General features: G+C 42.9%; 1 protein-coding gene across 21 annotated transcripts in view; it reads left to right on the plus strand.

The window, feature by feature from the left end:
- Positions 1 to 24,387, plus strand: part of CELF2 (CUGBP Elav-like family member 2) — a 541,707-nt gene that overhangs the window by 461,927 nt on the left and 55,393 nt on the right. For all 21 annotated transcript variants that reach the window (XM_063727160.1, XM_024253110.3, XM_063727159.1 and 18 more), the window contains 4 exon segments: positions 2,374 to 2,508; positions 11,197 to 11,276; positions 15,265 to 15,423; positions 19,659 to 19,722. In XM_063727160.1, the coding sequence (XP_063583230.1) occupies positions 2,374 to 2,508; positions 11,197 to 11,276; positions 15,265 to 15,423; positions 19,659 to 19,722 (438 nt within the window).

Genomic DNA, 24,387 nt, shown 5'->3' on the forward strand with positions numbered 1-24,387 from the left:
CTCTGCACATGAAGCAGAAGATGGGGCGTGCCATCCTGAGGTCAGGCTGCTTTCCTCCATCCACCCAAACCAGGTCCCTACTACTCCACAGTCTGATCCTTGCCTGGTTAGGACCTCATTGCCCTCTCACCTCCAGTCTCTCCAGACCCTTCGTCCAGCTTGAATTCCACATCCCCCAGCGAGCCTTTCTCAAACACCTGGGTACACGATTCATAGTTTACAAGTATTGTGGAATTGTGCCTTTCAACTTGTATTCCTTGGAGCCCTGGAGTTTCTGAGGTGTCCCAGGAGCTGTCACAGTGGGGAGAGAGCTGGGTGGAAGGGATTCTGACCCCCCACTCACTATCCCCGCCTCAAGGGCCCCAGTCAGCCCGAGTATGTCACAGGCCACTTTCTCTCCATTTCTAGGAGAGAAAAGAGTCTAAACTTTCATTCCGTGGATGATAAAACAAAGGTCCTCAGACGTCAGCCTATTCTCCAAAGACACATATCAAACTAATGGCAGCACTGGACCTAGAACCTTGGTCTTCTAATCACGGCCATTGCTCTCCCCTTCAAGCCTTCTCTCCTCCTCTGAACTAGGAGGAGACACATCAGGGGAAGGAATCCTGGGCTAGGAGGAGGACTCCAGGCTGTGGGCCAGGCTGGATGACCCTAGGCAGGTCCCTCCCCCGCTGGACCTTGGGAAATCTTTTGGAGACAGACAGAAGCTCCCTTAAGTCTCTTCCTTCCGCTCTGGGATGCTATGAAGAGGAGTCTTTAGCTGTCTCCTCTGGGCCCTTCAGGGCTGTGCTGGCCCATGGAGCAATCGTGTGGCTCTTTAATTAAAATTACATTTTAGAAAAGCACTTCCTCAATCACACCAGTCCCTCTAAGTGCTCAGCAGCCACATGTGGCTTTAGTTTCTGTGTCAACAGCACTGTGGTAGAGGAACCCACCTGTTACCAGTACACCTGCCCCAGCCCCCTCTCAGCACAGACGTGTGCTTTAGCGTCCAGAAGGAACTGGCGCCAGTAAGTCTGGGATAATTGCCTATTGGTTAAATGAAAATGAGACACTTCCTGTCTGGGATAGGCATGAAAGAAACAGAAATAAAAGCCAATTAAATAGGAATGACAAGATGATAGTGCAGATTCAAAAGAAACACGTATGCGCAAGTGACTTAAAGCAGAGTCCTCCTCTAGGCCAGGACAGTGTTCAGTCTGGTTGCAGCTGGCTAGCTTTTTTTTTTTTATAACTCTAAGAAATAGATTGAAATGAAATGATGGAAAAGAAGCAGGACTTCTCCCCATGGGTGTCTGCGATGTCCTAAAAAAAAAAAAAAAAAAGTCACCTCTCCTAAAAAGGACTCCAAACGCTGTCCTGAAATGTGTTTTAACCTCGTCTTTCAGGCCAAAAGTAGTTCACATTTCCTGAGCACAAGCATGGAGATTTTGAGGAAAATCTCCTGGGCCCTGTGAGGTACAACGTGTCTTATCTTCCCCAGTGTCAGGTGCCCAGGTTAGAATTTGCATGTCGTCCTCATGATCCCCAAATGCACTTTTATTCCCCGAGAATCTTGCCTCCCGGTGGTTAGTACAGTATTGTTTCCTTCTTGATCATTTGTGAAGGGCTGGAAGCTCAGGGCCTTCCAAGGTGTTTCTCCAGCAGCAGCCGCCCTGTTCTCCTCTCTAGGATCAGCTTCCTGTTGAGCCGTAACTAACCTGGCTGCTTAGAACCAGGTGCAGGACCTGGTTAGCACTGCATCACCAGTGTCACGGGAAGGAGGTACTTTCCTAGCTCCCCAGAGACGTGAGAATCTCTCCGATCTCTTATTCTTGTCTAGATCAGCAGGGATGAAGCTATTTGAAACAGAAAAATGTTTTCTTCCCTCGAATGCGTCGTGAAAAGTTTCATTCGCTGTTTCGCTCCATCTGCCCCTGTCGTCTTTCCTCTCCTGACCTTTCTCTGTCCCTGTCATTCAGGTTAAAAGAACATCTACGAAAAAAAAAACCGAATAAAATCTGTATCCAAAAATATCCCCAGAGAATGGTAGTGTTGAACAGTTACACAAGTACTTTGGAATTTTAGTCAGCGCATTACTGTTAGTTTCTGAATAGGAGAAAAGAAGTTAACGGCATTCTATGTCATATTAAAACATTTTATTAGTAAGCACAAGCGCACGGGGAGATGGGTTCAGGAAGCACCAGGTGGGAGGGAGCAGCAGGGTGGGGCGCGTGGAGGGAGGAGGACAACTGGACGTCTGCAGAGTTGGCCTTGGGACACGTGCTTGGTCTCACATGGCTGGGGCCTGGTTTGATGGGGTAATGAAGCATTGATTACAAGAAAAAAAGATGAAGTGGCCTTTGTTCATTCATTATTTTTATCTCCTAGCTGTGGAAGACAGAAAATTGTTCATAGGAATGGTTTCGAAGAAATGTAATGAGAACGACATCAGGGTGATGTTCTCTCCATTTGGCCAGATAGAAGAATGCCGGATCCTCCGGGGACCCGATGGGCTGAGTCGAGGTGAGTGTGCTGTCTGGAAAGCCTCTCCCCTTCAGTGCTAATTGGAGCTCTGTGTCACAGTCAAGACAGATGTAGGCACCGCACACGGCAAGAGGTCACCCTGTAATACATCCCATGTGATGAAGTTATCCAACCTGAACTTTTCACCATAGCTGAAATCATCACCTTTTATTTCTCCAGTTCAGAAGGCCTTGGTGCCACCATATTAGCTCAAGTTATCACTGTCAGGTGTGAAGCCAACAGGCTGCCCTACTGCTAGGCATCCTTTTCAATCTCAAATTGAAATGGATTTGGTGGGGGGAGGTGCAAGAAGGAGAAGTGGAAAATGAGAAAGGATATTTGTTATTTTCATCTTAGTCCTCGGGCTTTCTGCCTGTGCCTGAAAGAAATGTTAAGAGTATGTTAAGAGTACAGTGACACAAACCGGGAAAAAAGCATCAGTGTTCACATGTAGTGCAGAGCAGATAGGGATGTAGGGTAACTGGGCCTGTATTGGGGTATTAAGAGTTTTATTTCAAAGAGCAAAACTCCTGGAGTCCTGAGCCAGGGAACTCGTTAAGTGACAGAAAAGCGACTTTACCCTGAAGAAGATTGTAGGCGCTTCTTTGCCACCGTGATAGAAGCAAAAGCCGTAGCTCAGAGCCTTGACGATAAGCCGGTATTTACAAAATAGTTGGAAATCACTGTTGTTTTCCGTTTGCCTCTCCCTTGACGATGCCGCACACCTCCTTCCTGGAACCACTCATAAAGGCTGACGCTGGAGGTTGACACTCGTCTGACTGCACTTCCCTGAGTCAGTCCAAGGTGGAAATGTATATATAAAATGTGTTTTTCACTTCTTTTTGCTCTGTCGCCAGGCCAGAGTGCAGTGGCGCGATCTCAGCTTACTGCAGCCTCCGCCTCCCGGGTTCAAGCAATTCCCCTGCCTCAGCCTCCCGAGGAGATGGGACGACAGGTGCACGCCACCACGCCTGGCTCATTTTTGTATTTTAGTAGACATGGTGTTTCACCACATTGGCCAGGATGGTCTCTGTCTCCTGACCTCGTGATCCACCCGTCTCAGCCTCCCAAAGTGCTGGGATTACAGGCGTGAGCCACCGCACCCAGCCTGTGATTTTCACTTCTTACAGGAAATCCATATTCTTAGCAACATGGAGAGGTTTTCATTCTCTTATTACTGCAGTTACCAGTGCAATTTCTTTGGGGCAAATGAGGAACTTGGTTTCCTTCTCAATCTCTGGCTCTGGGCCAGCACTGGCACCCCAAACCACATGTTGAAAGAAAAGATTGGATCATGAGGATGAAAGCACTCATCTTCACCCTTCTCACTAGTTTGACCTGACTTCAGCACCATGTGAGGAAGAACATTTGCTCTTTTGATTTTTAAACATAAAGCATAAAGATGTCAGCTGCTAGAATGGAAGGCCGAGAGAACAAAAGTTCCCACCTACAACCACCTCCAGAGCCCCACCATGAAGGTAGTCTACAGGAAAACTAGGAGGAGGTGGAACCACGCCAAGCTTTTGATTCCTGTGTTTTCTTCGGAAGGTGGTTTAAAAAAAAAAAGAAAAAAGAAAAAAAAAAAAGGTGGCATGGAAATCAGTTTATGCATTCTCTAACAATTCTGAAATTTTGTTATATAACACTCACTTAAAAGATGTAATTCTCTAAAAGCTGAACAAGTCACTGTATTGAGTGTGATCCTGGAATAGCAGATCCAGTATCTGGGGCTCCTCTGCAGCTTTTCACCTGTGCCATCGGCAGGGGCAAGCAAAGCCATCCATCGCTGTGGCAGACTGCACCACCTCTGGCTCCCAAACAGCCTCACCAGCCAAGGGATACTAGCATGCCCTCCTAGGGGCTCAAACCAGCAGACCTGCTAATCACACCTGGTGGTCCAATTCTTCATCATATGTATCTCCACTTAAGCAGACAAGCCAGGAGACAGAATACCATGGGAAAAGACAGTGTGGCTAAATTAAGAATAAAATATGTAGAAAGATGTGATCATATTTTTGTGATTCCTTTTCCGGTGCCAATTTAGTCATTAGAATCCCTGTTATCTCCTGTTGTTATTCTCAGTCACACTTCAGTATTACCGTTGTAATTTTCATTCTCCAAGGTATGGAGAAACGGCACAAGGAGAGCCCTTAAATTAATCATAGTGAAATATATAATGGCTTAGGGGCCAGTGACCCCAAGTTCCAGACCCACAACTTCTACTGAAATGAAATAGAACTTTAGTCATTTTATTTTCTTACCTCTGTCCTGAGGTTTCCCCATTTGTAAATGACAGCCGTAAATATATCTGCCCTGCTTCTCTTGCAGGGAGTCATTCATTACTGGTGTGCTAGCTTTTCGCCTGAGCATACCATCTGCATGGGTTAGCAGAGAGACCCCGGGTGGGCAGTATGTGTGCTTGATTTCTGCTCCCCCTCTCCTGGCCTGGCTGATCTAGGCAGTGACTCTCTGGCACACTTTCTCTGTCTGTCCAGTGGGGACAATAATGAACAGGATTGCTGCCTGCAGCGTTCAGAGCTCCTTGAGCATACATCAGTTATTTCTGCAGGTCAGGTTTTAAAGCAGCCAGAACCTCCATGGGAAAGAGCAGGACACACAGTACTTAACAAGAGAACTTAGCTAATTTGATCTGCCATTTGGTTGATTAACCAGCACTTGACACCAGAAGCAGCCTGTTCCTGCAACAAGTGATGGGGAGCACTCTCATCAATATTTTATGCAAACGCTGGCTCAGTGGAAAGAGGAGAAAACTTTTCCCTCGCCATCTTTTTTTTTTAAACAGTAGAAAAGTAATTTCTGGTGAACTGATGAGAATTCCCCATTGCAAAAAAAGAAAATACGCATTTATAAACATTTATTCTGGGAACTAAAGACAGACAGTGGTACGTTTTTCAATTCGCAGGACCCAGGGACTCCTGGCTACAGGGGCCTGCTCCTGAATCAGTGTATTTGTTAAAAGCACAGTTCTCTTTCATGCTACCATTTTGCTTTCATTAAAGAATTGCAGTTTTGAATCAAATATTAATAAGTGTCTCCCATTAGTGGCACTGCAGATAAAGGGCATTCAGCATTTCTGTTCTCAGTGTCTATTGCTGGCTCAGCTGTTTAAAAATAAATAAAAATTAAGTGAAACAAAAGCTTGGCTGCTCTGCACAGTACCTTCTAACGCAAAACCAGGGTATACCCTCTTCCGTGAGAAAGTTTTAAAATCAAACTCGTGGATTATGGTGAGGGAGAAGGTGCAGCTGAGCGGTTCACTTTTCTTTTTCTGCTTTTGCCCAGTTCACCTAGGAGGATGAAGACACAGGAGGCAACTAGTCTAGCTGGCTCCTGCGGATTTCTAATGTCATTTCTTCCCTGCCACATCAGTAGTTTCAGGTCCTCCCTAAGAGGCGTTACACTGAGGTTTCACCAGGCTGGCTGACCCAGTACCCCCACTGTGTCAGAGAGGTACACTGCCTTGACCCACAGCTGTACCCATCAAGCCGTGCTATACTTTCGGTTAGAATCACTGCCTTTTTTTTTTTTTTTTTTTTTTAAGTCGTGATCTACCTTTTGGCAAGAAAAGAAAATATTTTTAAAATCCCATCTTACTCACCGGCCCCAGCCCATGTTCCAGGGCAGACACCCTCAGGAAATTGTCACGACTCTCTACGTGGAAAGCACCTAACACCTGCCAAGCACCTGGAGCCTCTCGAAGATCCGAGGACTCTTCCTGGCTTGAGGCAGTGTGGCCATATCTCAGTATGCGTTTCTCCCTTTGGGGAAGTAACCCATTCTGCCATCTTCTCTAACTTGGAAAACACTGAGATGCTTTCAAGCAACTTTGGGATGCTCAGCACCTTCTGCAGCGGCTGCTCAGCCTCTCCAGGCCTGCTGTAGAAGCCTTCATGGAGAAAAGGAGCAGGATGCCATGGGCCCACATGTGGCAATTCAAATGAGGTGTTTGCTCTCAGAAGCAGAGCCTGAAGTTTCTAAGCCAAATGTGCTTAATCAACAGCATCACCCTAGCATGTTGATTTCCTAAAATACACACGCTCTCACTTACCCACAATCCCACAGTCAGCCTGGGCTATTTAGGTACAGGGTTTTCTGCACCGTGGCAGTTGAATATCTGTAACCCAGAGACAGTAAAGGAGTTTATTTCATTTTTTTCCCCCCACAAACTGTAGGCAAATCTTCACTGCCATTTAAGGTAACTTTCTGCTTGTTTAAGAATATTCCAGCTGTGTTTATGGTGTTCCAACATTCCCCTGCCAAAACCCTTGACAAATGAATTGGCAATATTTTCAGGGATGTTGGCAAGTACAGACTGGATTTAGCTATTAAATCCTCATTTGTTTTTGTCATATCTGATCAGAATACAGGAATGGGCTTTTGACTATTACAACATGTACACAGTGCTTGGGAGGCTGATGCAGGAGGACCACTTGAGCCTGGGAGTTCAAGACCAGCCTGGGCAAACACAGCGAGATGCTGTCTCAAAACAACAACAACAAACATGTACACAGAAATGAATCAGTTTTCACACATTTTAGCTCTGCCCACACAGTACCTAAACATTCAGATGTGTAGGAACTTTGGCGACATGCCCCCTTGACTCCTTACTGCATTTGCCATCTTGTTCCAAATACAGACTTCCAGTCTTATCTCAGTGATGAGATTTTGCCAGCTATTAAGTAGGTCCTAGTCTGTACCCAGCCTCGCATGCCATAAATGAGTGATGTCTCCGTGCCAGTTTTAAATAAAGTAACCCAGCATCAGGGATGGCCCATCAGAGTATTAATTCTTATGCCCCAATATTATATTGATAGCGTATGTTTAACATTGCCACTGCTAAAAAGATACAAGGAAGATTGACTGCATTAAGATATTTCTTTGGCTGACTAGGAACTTATAAACAAGTTTTCCATAGGTTAAAATCTCCTTTGTCCTACACAAGTTATACTTCTTTCACTTGAAGTATAGTGGGTACTACACCTTTTTCAAAGAAGTAACAAAGAAAAGCAAGAGGCCCTGGCATTGTTCATACTTTTAAAAGTGGCTTTACTTTTTTTTTTTTTTTTTTGGTGCAGAGCAAGAATTCATCTAGTTCTCAATTCTCTTGCAGCTAAGAAAAAAGGTGGAACACCTGAGTTAAGATATCCTTTCAATTGAAATGACAAGTGTAATAGATGTGTTCCAAAATCTTCTCTGTGACAGGGCTACGTGCTTTCCTTAGATCTTGTCTGTAGGAGGAAATTACTTTGAGAAACCTTTCCCCAGTCAATCATTTATCTGTTTTAGCAGCAAGAAGGTAACCTCACTGAAATGAGAGGAATGCAGCTCCTTTCATTTCTGTTAGCAATCCGTAACATTCTGAAAGTAGGGATAATAAATAATTGCAAAGGTAAATTGCAGGTTGGCCAAATTTACAGTTGGATTTTTTTTGCTACTACATATGTGGAGGTTTTCAGAGAGTAATATACATGTTGTCTTACCAAAACTCCCTCCCCACCAAAAAAGAAAGAAGTATGGCTTCATTATTTTGATACCTGTATATTTTCCCCCCAGCCTCGTTTCTCTGGCATTTTGGTCAGTAGCCAAAGAGCTGATTGCTGAGACCTGACATTCAACAGTCTAGAATTGTTAAGGGCTGACCCTACAGGATCAGAGCAGTTGTCCTGTAAAGACCCAGTGAACACCACTGCACCCAGAAGCTCGTTTTTAGTAGAAAGGGGATAGTTACAACCCAGGTTATTTCTGTCCAGTGGAAAGCCTTCTGGTTGGCTTGAGAGAAAAAGCCAGCAGCCAGTCTTAATGGTAGGGACTTATGTGATCCTGTGTTAGTATAAAGCCATACGTTGGAGGCCTAATCCTAAAGCCACCCATGTGTTTTCAGTGGTGGTGAAACAAAAACTAAAAATCTATCCATAGGACTTACCGTGACCTCCTGTTTTAGAGAAATTACAATGGTTAACAAGCTACCATTGCAAGAAACAGTTGATTCTGAAGTTGCTTGACTTCATCCCGAGTGGCACAGAGAGTGACATTTTTCAACATGCACTCCCACTTTATAAATGACACTGTAATTTTTTTCTCGAGTAATTGAACACAGCACACAATGCAGAACTTGACAGAAACCCCTAAGGAGACAGCTTCTCTCTTACTGCACCACTGCCAATAGAATTAAAAGGTTAAAGAAGTCCTCAGATGTGTCAGATCATTTTTTTGGGTGGGGTAAGGATTATATAATTAGAAGCATCAGTCATGCTCTTAATTGCACGGTTGTTAGAGGAAAGGGCAATGATTTGAGTTTATAGAAACAGAATTTTATTGTTCTATTGGTAATACTTCTCTTCTGAGGCCTGATAATTGCTGTATCTTTCTCACTAAGTTACTTTAAAAAGTTCTGCATATATGAAATTGTGGCAAATGCATAAACTGTGCCTTATTGATTTTTGTTGACATTTTACATGTTTCTTACGCATTTTTACCCTCCATTTGGAAATTGTCAGCTGGGCACATGATGCTGGATAATAAGAGCAAACGAAGTGAATACAGCAATCTTCTTGACTATTAAAAGCAGAATTAGCCCAGGCTCCGCTTGGTTTCAAATCTATCTCCAGTAGATGATTTGCCTTTTCCTCCATTGTAGTTTCAAGATAAGAAGTGGAAAAATAAAAATCTCTTAGTGTTATTTCCTCTGTTAATAACGCCAGGGGTGATGAAACAGATGGTAAATTTGGACTGGATCACCTCAGAGCTCAGCATCAGTATGGAAGCCAGTGGAGATCCTGTCCTCTGTCCCACACTTACATCATCTAGCTGCCTCAGAGAAGGCCACTAAATTGCTTTTATTGATGACAAAAGCTACAGTCAGTCTCAGTGCAGGTAGCGTGTTCAGATAGTAAGCTTCATCAGCTGCTGTGCTGTCGGAGAACCACATGAGACAGCTCAGCATTCACCGTGAGCTGGACTTCATTCAGGCTTCTTCAAGCCAGCTTAGCCAGGAGGCGAATGTGAGATGAGTTTCTCATGTACTGAGAGTTTTTGTGTGTTAAAAATTATAGCATGATGCAAACAAAAAATGCATTGACTTATTTTCATGACTGGATGTCGTTGTGCTTTGAGGGTAACGGGCAGGCATTGCTTTCTCCTATTGCTGTTGGATTAAAAGGTGCCACTACAGTATTGACTTGATAATCTCACCAGGTATTCGTGCAGAGCAAAAGAAGAAAATATATTTTATGGCTCACACATTGATTTGCATAAACCAAACAGTCTGCTGGTTGTTTGAATGCAGAATGTTCTATTTTGCTTATTGGCCACAGGGGCAACAATCTCACATTGTTGATGCCAGAATTCTGCTTTTCATACATTCACTCTGAAATGACAATAGACGTCAGCCTCTCAGTGTTTAGATCTGCTTCATTTGGAAATCTTTTAAGTAGTAATAATAATGTTTTGAGGAAATTGAGTGGAACACTAAATTATTCTCTGATACCTAAGTTCAAACTGTGCCAGGCTAAAGAAGCTGAAAATCAATGCACTTTTAAAGTCATTAGAGATCATAAGTGAAATAAGTCTGTGTTGCTTTAGCTAACCTTTTAGTGTGCTGTGGTTTTATTATAAAATCAGCCTGAATCTGCATTAATTTCACAGTCTTTTTCTCTTAAGAAGCCCAAGGGTGCATGATGAATAAAATGTAAATTTGGGAAGGCAGTGTTTTTATTAGTGAAAAGGGCAATAAGCCATGTAGTTGGAGCAGTGACCTGCATGGTGGCCAACGCTGGTACAAGAAGCAGGAACAGGCACTACAGGGTCTAGTTATTTTACAGCACAAGAAAAAACAGGCACGGAAAGTTTCACTGGTCTCCCAGCAGATATTCAGAGAAGTGTACATTGTCTTGTGTATGTTAGACTTAAGGTCAAATCTTTGATACGTTTCAGAAATTGACAAGTCTCAAAAGTCTTGAAGATTTTATGCAAATAAATGACAACGCACGTTTTTTACATTTTATAGCAGTATTGAATATTCTCGGAGTAATGGAGCAATTTGTTTTCATTAAAATTAAAAATTACTAAATAGTTTGTAACAGATTTGGTATATTTGTATTTGCATAGCAACAATTTATATTTATACATACATATGTATTTTTTAACTACCTGGAAGGGATTTAGATACATTTCTTTGCTGACATTTTGAGCTCTTGAAATTTATTTGCTCATTTGCCCTTGGTGTGAGGATTTTCTTATTTGCCCCTTTAAAAATCAATGATAAAATTTGAAATACAAAGCCCTGATGTGTGGATGCCCTCAGTAAAGATCATCAGTCAAGGAGAAAATGGAAAATAGCAACTTTTTATTTTAGAAAATGCAAACTAGATCTTGCTGATTTCAAACCCGGTGGCTAAAAACAGTACCCAGCTTCCTCCCCTAGTTTCCATTTAAAAAATTAATAAATAAATAAATCTTTCTGCTTTGGTCAGATTAGCAAGTCAGCACTGTGAATAAAAAGCAAAATAAGATAAAACCAGAGAGAGAAGTTGTTTTATTTTTATGTACTACTGAGAACAGTGTCGTCTTGTGGCAGTTCTCGTAGACTGTGTTGGTTTAACAAGCGTCCAACCCTTTTGTCTTGTTGTTTTTTGTCTTTCCTGCTCCCTGTCCCCTTGTTTCCCACAGGCTGTGCGTTTGTCACATTTTCTACAAGGGCAATGGCACAGAATGCAATCAAAGCCATGCATCAGTCTCAGACCATGGAGGTACTGTATCATCTGCCCTTTCTTTGTTTTCTTTGTGCAAATGATGGGGAATGGTAAAGCAATTCTCTCCTGTGTGGATTGTTCACATGACAATCACAGATGTAAACTTTCACCATCTCAGTTTTCATTCATTCATTCTCATTCTCTCCTTCTCTCTCTCTCTCTTTCTCTATGCATTTTTCCCCTAATGACTTGAAATGCATTTAGGAAAACCTTCCACTTGCTCTCCAGTTATTTATTTGAGCCTTTTATTGCAGTGGCACGGGTCCTGTGATGTAAAATTGTGAGCACTTGAAGCAAAGTGTCATTCTGGACCTAAAGGATCAAATACATTCCCCACCCCGGGGTCGGTGCGGATGAAACAGTAACAGCCTCCCACCCCAAATTACTGCTTGCCCTGTGCTAAGTCCCAGGGTTCTTTCTTTTGTACAGGGTCAAGTTATCTTCCATCTAGTCAAACAGCATTGTGTTTTTACATCAAGAATGTTGGAGAAAGTTAATATTTCTCCCACTGCATTTAACATTGAAAATGCAAATTTAGAAAATAGGATTTGTCTCCTTCCTTAAAAAAATGAGCGATAACAAAGAAACATAATAAAGGCTCAAATGTGGTCTCCTAATGAGAGATCATGGCTTTAGGGGAAGGTAAACACCCTGGTGTGGATGCACACCCACGAACCTAGATAGATGGCTCTGTACTTTTAGTCTGTGATTTGGGTCATGGCCTTTCAGAATTTTGCACAAAAGCATTCCAAGAGTGATATGCCGTTAATTCTTCTGTATTGTCTGATAGAATCATTTGGGAGTGCATGTTCTGCTGTATTATGTATACCGTATCTTTGTGTATGGGTGATCTTTTCCGGAGGTGGCCTTGTGGTGTTATCTGAAGCTGTGTTTTCATATTTTGAAAAAAGATATTTTCAATTTTATTTAATATGCAAAAAACTTTTTTCTTGATTGAGCTTCTGTTTTCCCCCCATTTTGTTGGGGTTTTATTTTTTGTTTGTTTGTTTTTGTTTGTTTTTTGCAATGCTGCATCTCCCAAAGCATGCTGGGAGCTAAGTGATCATTATGCGTCATGTTTTGTGGGCAACTTTTTTTATAGTGAATCAAAAGGTGGGTGCAAAGGGGGGAAGGAGTGTGCATGGCATTGTCATTCAGTGTTTACTGTACTTTTCTGACTTGTGATACCAGCATTGCAAAGCCTATTGTCTTTTTCGAACATTGATCTTGACTTTGATATTCCTAACATATCTTATATAATCACTGTGTTTTCCTTTCAGTGCAATGCATTTTTAAGACACTCACAACCCCCTACCTGAAGGCAAGCTCAGGTGAAAATCGGGCATGATAGGAGATAATGAGCAGGATTTGGAATGTCTAGGAAGCTAATCTTGTCTGACACGCAGTTACACATGTGATGGTGTTTTGCTTCCCTCTTTCTCTTACCGAGGCTGCTCCGTTCCTGTGGATTAGCCTGATTTCCAGCCACATTTTAATCTTCAATTCAGTTTGAAGATTAAAATGTAAGTGCTGTTAGGGGCAAAAAAAAAAAAAAAGTCTTGTATTATCTTCCATATATGCATTTCATTCTTATTTTTATTTCTTGTAATTTAGTGATTTGTACCCAAATTGGTCTCACCTGAGATAATTTTGAACCTCAATTCTTCAGTGTTTCTGTTAGAAACATTACGATCCCCATTCCTTCCCTTGGAGCCCCCCCAGTAATGCTCAGAGAGCCACGGAGAACCCACGGGAGACCATGTTCCCCTGTGTTCCTGTAGAAGGAGGACTCGGGATCATAAAGCAGAACTGGGCATGAACCAGGCTGAGAAACAGTAGGTTCCCATCATGTAAAGAGTTGGTTTGACCACTGGGGCATATTTATTCCTAAGCCCTTGATCCTGTATTATTAATATCTCTATTATTTGAAAACCAAATTTGGTGTTTAAAACTGGACATTCATGCTTACACAGAGGGGTCCTCTGACACTTAAATTTCTTGTTTAGTTTTTTTTTTAATTGGCATTTAAATAGGAGGTTATATATTATGCAGTCACATTATAATTGTTTGACTAACGTTGTTTATTTTTAACTAATTATATTATTTCCAGGACTCTGGCATACGTCTTTAACCAAGATGTATTACCTAATTCACAATGATGTGAATGTTGAAAGAACAAGGTCTTAAAAACAATTAATTTTATATCGTGCCTTCTGTTTCTCCACTTGCCTTCACTCTATCCCTGCCCTGTGTTTCATGGTTTAAAAAACCATTTTTAAGCTATAATCATTGGCCTAATTTTCTGCTTTTATATCATTTTTACTATTTAAGGAAGAAAAAAATAGATGTTCTGTTAGGAGAGATGCTATAATTTGTTATGGAACAAATTTGATGGAACAATGACAACCCTTTTCCATGCAGAACCCCCTCTCTACATAATCTTCAAAGTATATTGCTCTCTTTTAAGTGAAGTACTGAAACATGGAACAGATACAGAAAAAATTAATTACAGTTTTTTTGAAATGATGGAAATACTATTTTTGTGCAATTTACTGACATTTAACATTCTGTACCTTGACTCTGCCTACCAGAGCTGAAGACCAATAGGCTGGAAGTTTAACACTGAAATGTTCATCTCATTTTTCTCACTTTTTTTATTAACAGACATGATATCCTCATGTATTCAGAACTGCATCCCCAGTAACTACCCAAGGTGATAAGGAAAAAAATGCATTTGTTTTCCAGAAAAGAGAAACATGACGCAAAGGGAATGGAACAGAGAATCACATTTAAATAGGAATATAACATTTCTGAGAGGAGAGAGAGAGAGAGGTCTATTATCATGCTGAGTTTCAATAAAAGTTTTTATTTTAATCACTTGGGTAGAATTACTTCTTTATACCTCAGCAAAATTGAACAGCTTTAATTGTGATGAAATGTGTAGGCAAGCCACACGAAGGAGGAGAAGAGGCTGGGGAAGGAGGGGGAGACTTCTGCTGAGTTACTTACCAAGTGGCAAATGTTGCAAAGGTGCTTTGGAAAGGAGGTCTTCGTGCTTGGGGTGTTAGGCCCTTATTATCTCTGATGATTTTATCTAGCTCAGTAGTGAATTCTGTGACCTTTAGCCATTTCTTTCTCACTACCCCTACTCCTTGCCTTTTAAAGGAAATTAAAACTGAAAGAAGCTGCTAGAATGGTGAGATGCATTAGGGAAAGAAGCCAAGTGGACTCCTCCGTCTGCTGTTCACGGTCTATCTCCTTGGGCTAGAATGTGCTTCTGTTTTTTGGGTTTGCACCAGCTCCAGGGATGGCGGGTAGAGCAGGTGTGCTGAGGGAAGAGGCCTCTGAAAACGTGAACGGTTTACTTTGGAGAATGCCTGTGTTCTCTGAATATCTTCTGCCCTCATCCTCATAACTAAAATGAAGCCCTTCTCCCTATGATTGCTGGGACGATAGGATTTTCACAATCCCAAAGTTCACAGATACATAACTGAAAATGGGAAAGAGTAAAAGATAAATGAAGGAGAGACGTGGCCATTCCCCTTACAGATTCTCCCCTTTGTCCTCTGTCCACCTGTGGACACGGGCAGATGCACAAAGCCAAGTCTGTCTTTAAGACGAGCAACCCAAGAAGCTCCATTAAAGAACCTTGGTAAGGTCTGTTGTCTGTAAGGAGGTAAGGAGGTCCTGCAAGGTTGAAGGAAGACACAGGAAGAGAGAAGGAGAGGCAGTTACTAATCAGAGCAAGAAAGCAAGTGACTTCACCGACTACCACATCCCCCAAAGAAACCACTGGCAGTGTCTGGAATTTTCTGTTGATGGTACTATTCAGAGAAGAAGAAAGAATATCAAACCGTTTTAAACCATTTCAGCCCATTCCATGTGCTCCAGGCTAGTGCAGAAAAGTAGCTCCGGTGCTGAGTGTCGTGAGCGGATTCCGCCAGCCTGTAACCCCCTCTCCACTTTCCAATGTGTCTGACCACAGGGCTGCTCTTCACCTATCGTGGTGAAGTTTGCTGACACTCAGAAGGACAAAGAGCAAAGGCGCCTCCAGCAGCAGCTCGCTCAGCAGATGCAGCAGCTCAACACTGCCACCTGGGGGAACCTGACGGGGCTGGGCGGACTGACCCCGCAGTATCTGGCGGTAAGTGCTGGGCAGTGCCGGCGTGGTCCTCACCCGCTGAAACTCTGCAAACTCACTTTTCCCCTGCCTACGCTGAGGCATTCGTTTTCAGTACATTTTCAATCTCGGGGAATTATTGAAATCAGCATTTATGCAGGATATTTTTCCAAGTTAGATTGATTCTATTAAGAACAGGACTAATTGAATTCCTGCCTGATGTAGGAGGGGCAAAGTCCCACAGGTTAAACTTCTAACCCGTGTTTGAAAGGCACCCCAAGGCCCTGAGTTAGAAGACATGCAGCTGATGATGTAACGAGAGGGAGGCTGCTGGGCTGGCTCATCCCTGTCAGCTCAGGGTCTGCGCCAGCAAGACCTCAAGTGAAATCTCCCAGAACTTCCATTCCATGATCCTGGCTCTTCACAGTGGAAATGGATTGATGAAATCAAGTGTTTCTTTCTTCATCTATTTGAAACCAACAAAATTCTTTTCTATTTCAAGCCCCAGCAGACCCAGTTCTTTCAGCCATTCCTTACATCTCATGGTGTCTGAACTTGAGCTTTCTGGTTTTTTACTCATGCTCTCCGTTTCACTTTGTGTCTTTCTTGAAACACAGTGACCAGAATTTAAGTCCCCCGAGCGAGATCTGAACAGGACGGAGTAGTAACCTCTAGTGTGGACTTGAGGGCATCTGACTGGAGCTTGAGAGTGGTGTTTGTAGTAACCATGGCAGATGCAGGCTGGAAGGCAGCCAGTACTCCAAAGATTTTATTTTTACCTGAATTACTGCTAAATTGTGCTCTTCTACCCCATTTTTCTACTTTGGAACATAAGTGCTGGACTTCACATTTATTAATATAATTTCATATTGTGGGTTTGGGCCTTTTATTCCAGTCTCAGAGAGGGGGTGTGTGTGTGTGTGTTTGTGTGTGTGTGTGTGTGTACCCCATGTGTATTGGGTCTTCATTCTGTCATTTTACATTTTAACTATCCCTCTTGTGATCCTGTCACCCATTAGCTATGCTTTGTAGCAGAAGTTGTGCTGTTGTGTCAAATGATCCTCCCTCTTCCACCTTGGAAGGTGAGATGATCCTGCTTTTAGGACACATGAGGAAAGGGAGACTCAAAGAGGTTACTTAACTTATCCAGAATCAACCAGCTGCTAGTGGTTGATGGGACTTGAGCCCTGCGTGTCCCGCCGGCTGGCCATACCGCCTCTTTGAGGACTCCGGGTGCTGCTATGGGTCACCTTCATCTTTTTAGCTGCCCCACCCCCAGTGCCCAGTGGGGTCTGGTATATAATAACTCTTCAGTACATATTTGATCAGTGAGTGAGAAGCATCCTTTTCCTGTCTTCCTCTGTGCTGCTAGCAAAAGCATTGGCTCAGATTCCCATCACTTTCTGTCCATTTCTCTACCTTGTCCACGAGGATACCATGAGAGATTTTGTCAGCTGTCTTGCTAAAATCTATATTTGCTCTGCCATTATTTTCTTGATTAATCAGTCTAAAAATTGCTTTAAAAAAGAAATGAGTCTAGCTTGACTATGATTTGTTTTTCACAAATGTGTGCTGTTCAGATGCTCACAGATGATTGGTTTAATTCTATGTACCAGAATTTTTGTCTGAGGCTGACATCATGCTCACCTTCCTGTACTTTCTAAGAGTCCAGCTTCCCCTATCCACCATTTCTGAAAACTGAGACACGTGTCCACTCTGTCTTCTAGCACATCTCCTGTGCCCCCAGAGCTCACAGAAATCTCTGGCACATGTTTCTGGGACCACATCTGCAAATTGTGTAGGTGAAGGAGAGGAAATCTCAGCCTCATTTATAGAAACGTGTTTTTAGAAGTTCTCACTACATTTCCCTCTGCCATGGGTGATTCTTTCTTGGCCATGTTTGTTCTACTCCCTTTCAGCTGAAAAGCCCTTTCTCTCAAAGAGCCCTTAGCTGCCTTGAGTGATAGATTCTGACCCTGGCTCACCAGAGGTTGGTTATCCATGGCAATAATCCTGGGTGGTGGTTTAATGACACTCCAGGTATTTCCACTTACCTCAATAGGCGCTATTAACTCCTCTAAACATCTTCAAGGCTACCTTAATTTTTAAAATTTAAAAACATTGAATATGAGGAGGAAGTTGCAGTTGATAAGCACAAGAGAATGAGAAATCCAACAAATCAAACCGAAATAAGGCCTTGCTAATACAATGGGCAGTCCCTAGCTTTCCCACCCCCTCTTCCCCGCTCTCCCCCGCTCTCTTCCTCTTTCTGTGTGTGTCAGAGTATGTGTGTGGGCAGGGAATAGAGAGGGATGACTGAACACAGACTTTTCTTGGTTTTAGTATAACCTGATAGTGTGAAGTCCCATAATATCATTGTACCTGAGGCTTGGGTTCAATCAGCCAAGGGTCCCCAACCCCTGGGCTGGGTACCAGTACCAGTCCACTGCTTGTTAGGAACCGGACCGCCCTGCAGGAGAGGAGAGGCAGGCGAGAGAGCGTTACTGCCTGAGCCCCACCTCCCGTCAGATCAGCGGCAGCCTCGGAATCTCCTAGGAGCACGAACCTGGTCTAAACTGCACATGCCGAAGGGTCTAGGTTGCGTGCTCCTTATGAGAATCTAATGCCCGATGAGCTGAGGTGGAGCAGTTTCATCTCAAAACCTTCCCCTCAACCCCTGGTCTGGTGGGAAAATTGTCTTCCACGAAACTTCTTTCCCTGGTGCCAAAAAGGTTGGGGACTGCTGGAATCAGCCACTGATAATTCCACAGTGCTTGGTGCTGTTACCTCAATTGAGATCCAATTTCAAGTCATATCCATGTGTAGGGTTTTTCATATCAAACTGGAAAGACCTGGACTTCCCCAGAGGAACGGTGTTCTGGATTGTTTCACAGAGCCCCAAATAAATTCTGAAAGCTTTTTTTTTTTTTTTTTTTGAGACAGAGTCTTGCTCTGTTGCCCAGGTTGGAGTGCTGTGGTACCATCTCTGCTCACTGCAGCCTCCATCTCCCAGGCTCAAGCAATTCTCATGCCTCAGCCTCCTAAGAAGCTGAGATTACAGGCATGTGCCACCACACCCGGCTAATTTTTGTAATTTAACTAGAGATGGGGGTTTTGCCATGTTGGCCAGGCTGGTCTCAAACTCCTAACCTCAAGTGATCCCCCCCACCTTGGCCTCCCAAAGTCCTGGGATTACAGATGTGAGCCACCACACCTGGCTCTGAAAGCTGTTTTTAAAATAGTTAATTAATCTTGTTCCTCCTGAGCACACAGTGTGACAACAGTATTTCAGTAATAAATGTGGTAAATCTGTGTTTCTGGTATCCATGTACATTTGAATATAGGAAATAACTATATCCTTGCCCACACTGCTAACTGTGCTAACTGTATCTGTACTGGTCTCCCTTACCAAAAAGAAGATCCATAAGATCAGCCCAACACTCAGTCTTTCACCTAAGTTAAGCTGCGGTTCAGCTGAATTGGACAAGTCCAGCAGCACCCCAGGGGCTCCATGCCTTTATCTCATGGCACCCACTCATTCTGCATGGCAGGAAAAATGCAGCCCTGAAAGCACTAGTGGAAAATGCAGACTTTCTCACGGGTATATTAATGTTTTTGAAGATTGACATTTACAACGCCTGACTTCGATGTACATAGCACCAGAGAGTTGTGAGTTTTGACAAGCTGTATGTTTCACTCTGCAGTGAGGACTTTTAAAACGGCTGCCCATTTGCTTGGTCATGTAGTGGTGGCTGCAGCTGTACGGCTGTGAATAGATGCATTCATGTTTGTAGTTACCATGATGATCTTTATGTTGGCACCAGAGTCAGTGAACCCATGTGCTTCTGATGAAAGATGAAGAAAGCTGAACAGTGCTGGAAAGTAGAAGAGAGGGAGGGAATGGACCCTGATTGACAGAGATGAGTTACGGTAACTGCTAGACTACAGAGAGAGATAATTAGTCACGCTATGTTGGTTTCAATAGATCTAACACCTGGTTGTTAAAAAGTAAATTGATTAATTGTTTTAAGGCAGCAGTGTTAGTGAGTTTCCCTAGTGTTTATGTTTCTTAATAGAGATTGGACATGAATATGGATTTACAGCCCCAGCTCTGGGGACCTTCAGTCCATCAGTAGACAGTAGCAACCAACCCTGGAAATGCAGAGTAAACTGAATTTGTCCCCAGTTTAATGAGGGAGTTACTTTGCTCTCACCGTATCCACCTTGCCCTGACTTTGCCCTTGTGCGTTCATCCGCAGCTCCTGCAGCAGGCCACCTCCTCCAGCAACCTGGGTGCGTTCAGCGGCATTCAACAAATGGCAGGTAAGTCAGGAAGCATGCCTCTCCTTTTGACTATGCCATTGTCAGAATTTGGGGTTGGTTCCGAGGGCAAAGACAAGAAGCAGGGGAAGAGAACCAAGAATGATGATCAGACTTGTTAGCTTTCTGTCTTTGGTGTTAACGTTGGAACCGCCCGCTCTGAAGTGTCTCTGTTACTTCTTAGGTTACCTACCCACCTTCGCTGTGTGTGACAGCTATAGAATGAAGGGGCTGAGAAATCCTGCTTGGCATCTATATCAACAAATGATTATATCAATGACTCTCTAGTCATTTGTTGTTTTTATAAATAAGATTGATTACTGGGGGCTTTCCATCCAGATTCCTATATCTAGGGCAGCCAAATGATTGACAGCCCTCTAAAATTTTAATAATAGTCAATAAAAATGTTCTGACCTCCGTAATGAAAGCCAGGATTGCAGGCCTATCTTTGATGCGGTTTGCAGCCCCTTGATAACGACAGACAATTAACAGGGTGCCTTTTTACTGTAGTGCCCCAGTTGACAGAATCGAGCATCAGAAGCTTTTATGTGAAAGTAGAATCTTTGTTCTGGAGAAAATCAAAGTGTGACTGTATTTGAAAGCCAGCTTGTTGAAGGAGTCCTTCTTCTAATGAGCTGTGCCAGTAGTAACTGAGGTGTGGTGATTAGCGAAAGGTCACTCCTGCCGTGCCACCTTCCGTGCTGATTTCCCTACCTAACACGGGACCAGGGAAAGCAGCGAGCGCAATAAATCAGAACACAGGTGCCTGTTAACCTGCCGTGAGGAACAGTCAGAGAGCCTTTTCCTTGTTTCATTCCAAAAAGGTGGGGGGAGAGGGCAAGGAGAAGAACAGGTTTTTGGCATATTAGAACCAAGCATGGTTTGTGTTAATCAAGGACACCGTGAATCAGTGCAATGAAACCTACATGTGCAGAATGAAGCGTTTTTTCTTTGTCATCATGAAAACTCCTTTTTTCCACATTTCTGTTTCTTTTTTTAAATATGTATCCTTGGGGTTTGTTTATTTTTTTTTTCTTGTTTCACTTCAAATGAATCTGGAAAAACTTTCCAGGGGGCTTCTCGCTGGGTGTGGTGTGTGATTGGCAGCCCTGCCGTTGTGGCCCGAGGCTCCTGGAAGCTCATCAGCTGATGGTGTTCCTTGGCCTGCAATAAAAATACTGCTGAATTCCTCGTTGGGCTTTAAATCCATTGGCACTGCCACCTGGTTCCGTTGTAACATAGCTTTTGGATTATTAGAAATAACACATAACTTGAAATGATAGTTAAATCATTCAGCAGCATCTTCACAAATATGGTTTGGGAAGCTGGCCTTGGAGCTAAGAATCACATTGAATGGTTAATTTATTTTTAATTCTATGAAAGGAGCTGGAGAAAGAGAAGTAAAATATTCAGGGGATTTTCTATGTTTTAAAAGAGAAAACCTCCTGATTGCAAGCGCTAAAATAAATGCTAAGATTTGTCACACTTTCAGCCCACGGGAGATTTGCTTTTCTCACATAGTATGGACTCACCGGTCTGAAATTAGGGGCTTTCCTTAGAGGTGGCCTCAGGCTTTCCTACTCCCACAGTTGAATTATGCAGAGACGGTCACTGGGTCCTGAGGCTGCTGCCGAGCGTGCTGTCCCGGGTGGACAGCGTGCCCTGTCATCTTTCATTAGGATGTGTGTGCCTGTGCCGCACCAGCCACAGGTCAGGATGCCAGCCTCTGCACACTCTGCGTGCTCATTTGAAAACTGAGGGTATCTGGGAGTCACCTTACAAGGTGCCGAGGAGCAGATGGCTAGTTTAAAGGCAATCTGTATGTGCTCTCAGCCTCCCAAATTATCCATTTCTTGAATCCTCAATGTGTGAAATTCAGCAGTCAGTCCACACAGGCTAGGAAATCAAATGCTGGACAGGCCGTTCCCTACCATCATCTGGAGTATTCAGAGTATTTGGAATATTCAGAGTCTTCAAGGTGTAGCTGTCGGGCTCTGTGAAGGATACCTTGCATTTACAGAGATCGTCAGGTCTCCTCTTCCTATGTATTTGAAGTATTATGGCTTGGAGTACTTTCTTCACCAATGAAGAAAAGTTTATCTGGCCTGTCCTACTCTCTTGTCTTGTCCCAAAAGTAGGGCTTAACTCTGTCCTTGCCATCAATCCGTGCCCATGTTATGCAGTGATCATGGTGAATGGGCGATAGAGGTTCCTTCCTAGGAGAAACTTTCCCAGCTCCCCCAAATGTGAGAGGGGCGCCTCTCTCCCAAATTCCCCAGAGCCCTTTCCTCCCTTCCCTCTGCCCTCACCTCCCTGGATGCTTCAGGATACTCTGTGGATACTCTTCGGTGCTCCAGGAGAGCATGGCCCTGTGGCTGATAGACTCAGCTCTCACTCCTCTAAGAGCTGCTCATGAGTATCCTCGAGTGGATGAGTGAACAGATTTCTAACTCAACAGACATAAATCCCCAGTGGAGCTTAAGTTAAATGCCCGGTTTTTAAATTAAGAAATATGACTTCAGCAATATGTATAAACCAAAGGAATGTTAAACTAATGATAGTATCTTTACAAATGAGTTGTTGAGGATTTGGAGATAGTTTGTATAACATAAAACATAACAAATACAATAGAAAGCATATGGTAGTGGGATTGAAGAAACCCGAGAGGTTATTTATCCCAAACACCACCTGATGTTACAATGCTTATTGAGTGATTGATACTGTGTCCTACTTAGAGGGGGCACATAAACAATTCACATGTAATTTTTCTGTATTACATTGACAGATATATATAAAATGATCTCTGCATCTAAAATTCAAGCAGTCCAGCCTGGAATACTATCATCAAAAAGTGAAAACTGATTTTAGAAATGAATAATATTTTGTTGTGAACAACTCTGAAAACATACTGGTCTGTCCTTCAAGAGATGAGGTTTATAGCTAGAGTCTAAAATGCCACATTTATATGGGTGAAACATTTTCAGTTTCAGGAGAAAATAAAACCAAAAAAAAGAAAGAGAAATTTTAGACGACTGGTTCCTAAGCAGTTGCATCTATAAAATTGAATGAGACGTCAGCTATACTTTCTTTCCCAAAAAATCTTACCATTTTCCCCTCAAACTAAAAATAACTTCAAGTGTGCTTTACGGTTTTTATCAAAGAGAACCTTTATGAAATATGGAATTTAGGAGCAGAAAATGGATTAGGAACATACCTTTATAAATTGACGGCTTTTATATCTACTTTTTGTGCTTCCTTGGAGTTGGTTGGTTTTTATTTTCCCTCTTAAAACTTCTAATAAAAACTTGTCCATTTCTCTCTCAGCGGTGATATTTGTTCAGTGAATTTCAGAAATCTCAGAAACTTGGGGTCTGAGTTTGGGCTGAGAGCTTGGATTTTTCTTGAAAGAGAAAGGGAGTAAGAGAAAGTGTCTTCTCTGCCTTTAATTTGTTTATAACAACTATCAACTCAAAAAAGCATATAATAGAAAAACAAGGGGTAGTGTTTTACCATTTTGTTTTTAACAAAGCTCCTTTTAAAAATCATGCAGCTATCCTCATAGCAAGCTAAGGACGTGACTGCCACTTTGTTACTACATTACAACTGGAAAAAGGGAAGATGAAAAGGTTAAATGAGTAATGTGAGACCACAGCACTAGTCAGTGACCTAACAAGGATTAGGATATAGAATTCCCAAATATCACAACAACCTGATGAAGTAGGGACTCTAAGTAGCCCACTGCACGGCTGCGCAACTGAGGCTCAGAGAGATTAGCAGACTTGTCCAAAGGCACTAAGCTAGTAGGTGGCAGGACCAAGCTTCTGGTCCAGCTCACTGATGCAAACCCAGGCTGGCAAACCGTGCTCTGTGTCTCAGTCCCTTGAGGTGTGTTTCACGGCACCCACACTGTTAGGAAGCACTTCAGAGATGGTAACAGGAAAGCTGCCTCCCTTCATCCTGGAAAACATCTCAAGTTTATCACGAGTGAGTTTGTCTTTGTTAGGGGGGATTTTTTTTCTAGGATAAAGAATTGTTACTAAACCAGTTCCAGAGGTTCTGAAGCTGTGGCAGAAGTGTCTTTTGATGAACAGGAGGAAACTGCTTCGTTTCAATTCTGATGCTGAGTAAAGCAAGTAGTGATTCCCTTCCAGAATGTCTGGTCTAAGTTTTGAAGGTAACAATAACATTATAGAGTGCAAATATTTGCTTAAAACCATGAAGCAGCTCTCCGTTTATCAACTTGAGATCTGTTCTCTTAGAAGACTGTCTTGGTGTCTGGCACAAGTGGAGAGGAGGGAGACATTTGCAAAAACAGTGTATCGGAGGTCTGAGAATCTTGAATTGGAGGCGCTCCCGGAGTGGTGAAGTGTGCTGGGTACATCCACAAAGACCCACGCAGAACTTGGTTCCTCCCCAAGCTGAGTCTCCAGCAGTCCGCACTGCAGACGCTTCCTGCGAATGTGCTAATAGGCCTTATGAGAACGTTCTATAACCACCCATCTGTCACTTTTTAACAGACCTGATTGGCAAGCACTTGTAACAACTGACATCTGTTCATGCTTATTGATATGCAGATTTATGGTAATTGCTATGAACAATAAGACACAAAATTACCTAAGGTGAACATTAAATTAAATTTTCATGCCCTTCTCCTTATAAATAATTTTT

The sequence above is a fragment of the Pongo abelii genome, chromosome 8, assembly GCF_028885655.2.
Source record: "Pongo abelii isolate AG06213 chromosome 8, NHGRI_mPonAbe1-v2.0_pri, whole genome shotgun sequence".
Classification (NCBI taxonomy): Eukaryota; Metazoa; Chordata; class Mammalia; order Primates; family Hominidae; genus Pongo; species Pongo abelii.